The 8,137-nt window shown below is 36.6% G+C and overlaps 1 protein-coding gene across 1 annotated transcript in view; it reads right to left on the bottom strand.

Moving 5' to 3' along the window:
- The window catches only part of Prkdc (protein kinase, DNA-activated, catalytic subunit), a 197,315-nt gene that overhangs the window by 138,771 nt on the left and 50,407 nt on the right, over nucleotides 1–8,137 (bottom strand). Inside the window, exons 28-30 of the mRNA XM_055599098.1 lie at nucleotides 6,195–6,289; nucleotides 5,357–5,456; nucleotides 2,932–3,065 (exon numbers count right to left, since the gene is read on the bottom strand). Of these exons, the coding sequence (XP_055455073.1) occupies nucleotides 2,932–3,065; nucleotides 5,357–5,456; nucleotides 6,195–6,289 (329 nt within the window). The remainder of the gene's footprint in view (nucleotides 1–2,931; nucleotides 3,066–5,356; nucleotides 5,457–6,194; nucleotides 6,290–8,137) is intronic.

Below are 8,137 nucleotides of genomic sequence, written 5' to 3'. Positions count from 1 at the left end.
AAAAAAAAAAGAAGAGGAGGGGAAGGAAAAAATAGAAGAGGAAAAATCTCTTAAAAGAGAAAAAAAGGAGCTGGAGAGATGACTCAGAGATTATAAATATGGACTGTTCTTCCTAAAGGTCCTGAGTTCAATTCCCAGCAAACACATGATGGTTCATAACCATCTGTAGTGAGATCTGGTGCGCAGGTACACATACACGCAGAATGCTGATTAAATAATAAACATCTTTAAAAAAGAGAGAAAAAAGGAGTATCTCTTAGAAAGCTCCTCATTGTGACAGGTGGCCTCTATGGTATCAAACTCACACTAGTTCTTAATGATCAGAAGAAACCGAATAGTCATGTCTCTCATAAGCCTGACACAGCATAAACAAGCCAACAACTGCTATGAAATTCCACTGACCTCGGTTATTCATATTCCTTGATGCCTCAATACAATTACCTAAAGAGATGCCCACCACTGCTGCTTAAAAAATTGGGGAAGAAATTATAAGAGGTCACAAATGACATAAACCAAAGAAAATACATTATTTTGTTTGTTTGTTTTCTATTAGAAAAAGGGAAAGCTTTATCTACTACTTGATATCCTTACCTTACAGACACATTCACTCGCTCATTCATTCATTCATAGACACACTCTCACTAGTCAGCCTTGAACCTACGGAGAAGTCCACCTGTGTCTCCTGGGATTAAACTCATATGCTACCACAACTGGCAAAACAAAACAAAACAAAAAACAATTTTGAGAGCAAAATTTAGTTGAAAATATAGGAGGCTGCAATATAGGCAACTAAGAACAGCAGAAGAAATGTCTAGGATCAGTTAAATTGACATCACAGAAACTGTAAACAGTGTAAGAATCAGAGTGGAGGTGGCAAGTGAAGGATAGGGGTAGCGTCTGCCAAGCAGCACCACCTAAAATTGCTTAAACATTCAGAGAAAACTATGACTCTTCCAGCAGGCTCCCCTTTGTAGGTGGTTGTGACAATGACTTAAGAGACTGAACACATCTAAAATGACAGCAGTGTGGATGCAGGAAGATGGCTCAGTGAAAGAAGGGCTTGTTGAACAAAGCTGAGAAACTGCATCCCTAATACCCATAGAAAACCTGGGCATAATGGTGTACATGTACACCTTAGTGCTGGGAAAAGAGTCAAAGATGGATACATAAAACCTGTTGGCCCTGCCAGTCTAGTCCAATTGGTGAACAAATGAGAGATTATGTGTGTTTGGTTTTTATTGACACAAGCTAGGGCCATCTAGAAAGAAACAGGATAAAATGAGAAAATTCCTCCATCAGATTGGGCAAGTCTATAGCATGTTTTGTTGATTAATGAATGATGTGAGATGGCCCAACCCTGGGCAGGTAGTCTTGTATCATATAAGAAAGCTGGCTGAGCAAACCAAGGAAAACAAACCAGTAAGCTGTATTTCATCATGGTCTCTTTTGTTCTTGCATCCAGGCTCTTGCCCTGACTTTCCTTCATAATGTAAACCCTCTCCTCTCCATAATGCTTTTGATCATGGTTTTTTTTTTTTTTTCCCCACAGCAATAGAAAAGTAACAAAAACACCATCTCTATTTTTTTTTAAGAATGCTGGTGATTTCCTATTGAGTAAAACATAACTGATTTATTTTGAATATCTGAATCTGTGAAAAGGGGGTATTAGAAAACAAACTCAGTATCTTCAGTGTATTAAGCATGTACTCTAAGTATGTCTCCACAATACAATACTTGGATTATTCACCAAGTTTTGTTAGCTCCAATGACAAATCAACTCTTCTTTACTATTTAAATGAGACAGAAAAAACAAATAAATTTTGTGGTGAAATAAAAGTGATAGTGGAGAATCCTAAATTTACTTCTGTATTATTTCATAATATCTAAATGGTATTTTTTTCTGTCCTACCACAAATCTTTTTTTAAGATTTATTTATTATATATTTATACAGTGTTCTGCCTGCACACCAGAAGAGGTTACCAGATCTTATTATAAATGGTTGTGAGCCACCATGCGGTTGCTGGTAATTGAACTCAGGACCTCTGAAAGAGCAGCCTGTGCTCTCAACCTCTTAGCCATCTATCTCATCAACCCCCTCACACCACAAATATTTTCAAAATGTATTCATAATATATTATTTGTCATACAAACCTAAAATGAATGTTGAACATGCTCACTTTTACAAAGATTTATTTCATTTCATTTTGTATATGGATGTTTTACTTATATGTATGCCTGTGCACCAGTGCCCGAGGAGGCCAGGAGAGTGCGACAGATCCCCTGGAACTAGAGTGGCAGATGGTTGTCAGTCACCATGTATGAGAAGAGAATTGAACCTGGAGATCTCTGGAAGGCAGTCAGTGCCCTGAGCCATCTCTCTAGCCCATACTTACTTTTAAACTTATTAGAAACATACTATTGTGGTGTATGCTTGTCAACCCAGCACTCTGAAAGAAGAGGCAGGAGGATTTTGAGTTATAAGGCAAAAAGAGAGAGGGAATGGAAGAGAGGAAGTGAGGAGGAAAGAGGAAAAAGAGGAGGGAGGAAGAAAATATTACTTGTAACATTAATTTACACAGAATTATAATGTTCTTAATTAGTCTGCAACTCCAAACTGGCAAAGCCAGTCATTCTGGTAGACTGTTAAGAATCAAGACACTGGAAAAAAAAAAAAAAGAATCAAGACACTGTGCTAACAAGACACAGAAGTTGATGGCACATGCTACATAAGCCTGACAATCTGAGTCTGAACTATGGAATTCACCAAAAGATGAAAGGCTTCAAAGTTGTCCTTTGACTGCCACATATGCATTGCGCTAATACCTTTTCCACTTTAATAATTTCTTAACATATGCATTGTGCTAATACCTTTCCACTTTAATAATTTCTTAATTAAAAGGAAGGAAGGAAGGAAGGAAGGATGGACATACCTGGCAATAAAGGAACAAATTTATAAAAGAGTTCTATGGACTTGTGTCGACATTCTGTCTGGGGCCTTCCACAGTGAGCTAAAAGCCACTTGACCAGATCCAATAAACAAAATGATGTCAAACGTGGAAATCCCCTAAACCGAGAGAGCATGTTGTTATCAATACACTATCCAACATTCAATGCACACCTGACAAAGAATCTAGAAAGCTGAAACTCAATTCTATCATACTGATACAAATAAAAAGCATATTAATTTTTAATGTTTTACTACTACAATGTAATCAGGTATCGTGTTAATTGATAGAGCTCTTCTGCTTCCCCACTGCTGGGATTACAGGGGTTTGCCACCAAACCCAGCTTCAATATAGTTAAATGTATGTATGTATGTATGTATGTATGTATATGTGTATATGTGTGTGTGTGTGTGTGTGTGTGTATGTATGTGTGTGTTTTCATGCTGAGGACAGAACTCAGGACATTAAGCCCATTTTCTTTTAATTTGGGAAAAGCATTAAAATATGCTTAAACAGAATTATTTATTTCCATCCAATATTCCCTTTAAGCAACAACAAAGAAAAAAACTCTATAGGCTGTAAAGCAGTGCTTCTTAGAAGCTCACCTTTGATAACCAGTTATAAATTTTAAGTTCTCTGAACCTACCCCAGCCCAGACTCAGAAATCTTGTAGATCGAGCCTGCACAACAATCTGTATTTTAACTAGACTTACAATTAATTTTAATACATGCTACTAACCAAGAATCAAGTATCTAAAGTGATGTTAAGAGTCAGACACAATTGTCTTAGCTTGTTTCTGTTGTTTCTTTACAGTCTCATTTAGCTGAGGCTGTGCAAGAACTCCTGACCCACCTACCTCTACCTGCCAAGTGCTAGGACTCTAGGCATTAGCCTACCACCTTTCATGTTGGTTTCTTTGAGATAGGGGTGAGAGGGTATGAGAAAGATGAAAATTAGCCCAAGCTGACTTCACACTGATGATCCTCCTGCCTTTGCTTCCAAGCAGTCAGGATTACTGGTGTAAGCAATCATACCTGAAGGTATCAATTTTAAAATGGTGAAAGGTCCACAGTGGTGGCTGCCAGTTTTAGACTCCCCAATACACTGCATAGAGAACCAATGCATTGTACCTCCATCCTGCCTGTCAATGTGGCATTACTTGTGTCCTGGGGTAATCACTGGCCAATACTCAGCCTGGCTTTGCGCAACTTTGTTTCTCAATTTCAAAATTCCATGTCCTTCAAAATTCTACTATTTTGATACTTGGCTCTCCACATCATTGTCTTCCTTTTTATTTCCCCTTTGAATTGCAGTTGTCTAATGGAATAGTTTCAGCTTTGCAGGATGAAAGAGCTTTGGGAACTGGTTGCACAACAGTGTGACTGTACATAACACTACTAGAACTGTACATCCAAAAATATTATAACGTGATAAATTTTCATGTGAACAATTCATCACCATTAAAAATAACAAATAAGCTGGGCGGTAGTGTTCCATGTCTTTAATACCAGCACTTGGGAGGCAGTGGCACGTGGATCTTTGTGAGTTCAAGACCAGCCTGGTCTACAGAGCAAACTGTAGGACAGCCAAGGCTATACAGAGAAACTCTATTGTGATGAAACAAACAAACAAAAATCCAAACAAATAAATTAATCTCTACTCAGAGATTTAACTCCTGTGCTAAATAAGGTCCTGAGTGGTGGTGAATAGAATGAACTTATAAATCAGACACTTTGTTCCCCTCTACATTTCCCTTAGACAAAAGAACTTGAACAAGGAGCTCAATCTTCAGAGTACATCTTAAATCTAAACATGCATTTTTATCCTTCAGATTACTATTTCTTATCAAATCTAATGTTCCCTAAAGACTTCCTGAAAAACTTGCTAACAAGTTTCCAATGTTTAATTAGTCACTAAATAGGTCTCTAGCCTAAAAAAAGCTGTAACTTGGAGCCATGACTATCTGAATGAGCATTATCTACTCTTCTCACTTTGTTGCTTAGTCAGCTCTGCATGGATACTATAGCACATTCTACAGTATTTGAAGGTGAGTCAGTTTTTATACTTCAAAATTTACTGTATAACAGTTTGTAAATATTCTAGTTAAATATGTACTTACCAAACTTGTATTCAAACTTAGTACAGGTTAAAATACCATGCCCATCTCAGTTTCAAAACTTACTGTCAATTTGGACACCTATCCAAACTGTAATCAAATATAGTCTTCCTGACCAAGTATTTTCAAACTTAAAGGTTTAAATTCTGTTAGAAAAGTGACTGTTCATACCATACTTCTACACATTTCCTCTTTACAAAGATATTTCTTTATATTGTACACATTCATTTGACAACCTTCATCATATGGAAATTAGCTTTGTGTTGGGAGAAAAATGAAACAGTATCACCTACTGTGGCAAACGTCGTTTTTTTGCTTTATTTAATGAAACATGCTTCTTTTCAATGATACGTCTTAAGTGATCAATGGCATCACAGCACTGCTGAATTGAACCTGTATTTGTATCCAGTACATAGAAAACATATAGAAAACCATCATTAATAAAAAATAGTATTACAAGTCTGTTGACCTAATTTTGTGATTACCGAGGTAATTTTACTACAAATATAGTATTTCTTAATCTCAGAATATGAAATTAAAATAAATGACTTACATTTCAAGTCCTAAAATAAAATCCATACTCGTAACTGCAGGGATGCATGGCACACGGATATATATTATATACATACACTAAAAAAAGAGTAACACATTCAAATAGAAACTACATGACCAGAAGCCCACATGTCAGACTAGTCAGGAAGAAACCTCCAAGGTACCAAGGAACCAACCCAGGCCAGAGTATATATACATCAATTCAAAGCCATTCTTTATGGGTTGTAAATTCCTTGGTTTGTCTCTTTCCCCTGTAAGGATAAACTACATTATAGTTTAATATATAGCCACTCTAGAAAAGAATAGAATTAAGGACATAACCACCCAAGATTCACCAACCAGGACTGCTGAGTGCATAGACAAATTTTTGGAGCATGAAGACACAAAGAAAACTTTTTACAAGCTGGATTTGAGACATTTTACATGAGAATACAATGTTATCTTCCCTTCACATTTTTCAGATCTGCTAAGAGGAATATGAAAAAAAGAAAAATAGTCCCTCATGAAAGAACTGTGTGAGCCACAGATTCTGTGTCAAACAGGATCAATATGTAGGGAGAGCACAAGGATAACACATACCCAAGGATTTCTCATCTGCATGTGCCAAGGCCAGGCTTTCCAAATATGTCACTAGGGCTTCAAATACAAACTGTTCAACTAAGGATTCTTCTTCCCTGCAAAAATAGAATATTACACCTCACCTAAGAAAACAACACATCAGAAAAGTCAAAGAACAGTTACAAGGAAATTTTCACTCAATAATACAGGCTAAGCTGGAACTCAGTACCTACATAGCACAAGCACTAAAGAAAGCACGGTCTGCTTGTTGGAAAAATTCCTTTTCTTAGAAACTAAGAACAACAAATCAAATGTAACCTAGGCAAGATTTGAATTATAAATATTTTGTTCACAGCAAACTATTAATAAAAAGGGAAGTTTAGCCTATCTTTTCATGAAAGAAATAGAAATCAAGATCTGAATAAGTGAACTACAGTATGAGACCAGGAACTTTATAACTAGGCTCAAATATATCTTAAGTAATCAAAATATGAACCATTATAAACACTACATTGCTTATTCCTGTTATCACAAAAATCCATGCTTCAGGATTCAATGAACTTTTGAAAAACATTTTGTATATACTGATTATAAAATCATTTTCTTTGCAAAAGTTGTCGAGATGCTTGAAGTGCTAGTCAGTTGGTGAGAAGTACAGTGAATGTACTGGATGAAGCAAAACTCTATACATGAAATGTTCAAATTTAGACATGTAGCAGGATACTATGAAGAGAACTGGGCTCCCTATGCTACAGGTTGTGCAATTTTCAGTGCATCTTAACAATTTGCTTGTGAGATCTTAACAAGCTTGTGAGATAAAATAGGACTCAGGAAACTGTAGGGCAGTGGTCCTCAACCTCTGGGTTATAACCACTAGGGGTTGCATAACAGATATTTACGTATCAGGTGTTTACCTTCTGAATCCTAACAATAGCAAAATTACAGTTAGGAAATAGCAATGAAACAATTTTATGTTTAGGGGTCACCACAACATGAGAAACTGTATTAAGGGGTTGAAGTGTTAGGAAGGTTGAGAAGCACTAATGTAGTGGGTCAAGCGGCACCTGACTACCCAACAGTGACCAGGACATTTTTAGCTACAAGTCTCACTCTGGGAGATGTTTCTTACTGAAGTGGTCATCACTAGAAGCTGCACATAATCTACTTTTTCTCTATGTCACAAATACAAGTTCACTGTTGTGCAGAACAAGAAGGGATAACTTTTTTTTTTTTTTTTTTTAATTTCAGTCAGTTCAAGAGGGTTTACCAATCTGCTTCAGAGCCAAATGGCTCCTGAATGGTCAATGTAAATGCTTTGGCACCTTCTTTTAAGGATCAGCTTTAGTCATTGTTCTCAATTGGTTACTGTAAACTCCTCCTCCATACTCCTCATCTTCAAGGCTATACCTTTTGGAAAACACTTTGAATTACCACTGCACTGCACATTCATTACTAATTCCTGAGGCAAATGTGCCGTGTGTGCCGTAAGTTGTCTTCCCTGCTTTATAACCCATTTTTACCTCAAATAAGAATTGCTTAAATTTGCTTTTTGTGTAACATCATTTCTAGTACAAAATAAATGTGAAATAAACAACAATAAGTCATTAGCCAAATAACAAGATGAGAAATGGACATTAAAATGATGTACACCAAAGGCCAGAAAGATGGCTCAGCAGGAAAAGATGCTAGTTGTCAAACCTGATGATCTAAGTCTAATCTTGGGAAGGGAGAGAATCAGTCTCTCAGGTTGTCATCTGACTTCCATACATGTGCTATGACCTGAATACACACACACACACACACACACACACACACACACACACACACAAATTAATTAATTAAATTAAATTTAAAATATTATAGCAGGGTATGGTGGCACATGCTTTTAATCCCAGCACGATGGAGAAAGTGGCAGCCTGGTCTACATAATTCAAATATAAAATTACAATTAATTTTGCACTAAT

The sequence above is a fragment of the Psammomys obesus genome, unplaced genomic scaffold (assembly GCF_907164565.1).
Source record: "Psammomys obesus unplaced genomic scaffold, mPsaObe1.curated_primary_1811, whole genome shotgun sequence".
NCBI classification, from domain to species: Eukaryota; Metazoa; Chordata; class Mammalia; order Rodentia; family Muridae; genus Psammomys; species Psammomys obesus.
This window is presented reverse-complemented; position numbering and strand designations above follow the sequence as displayed.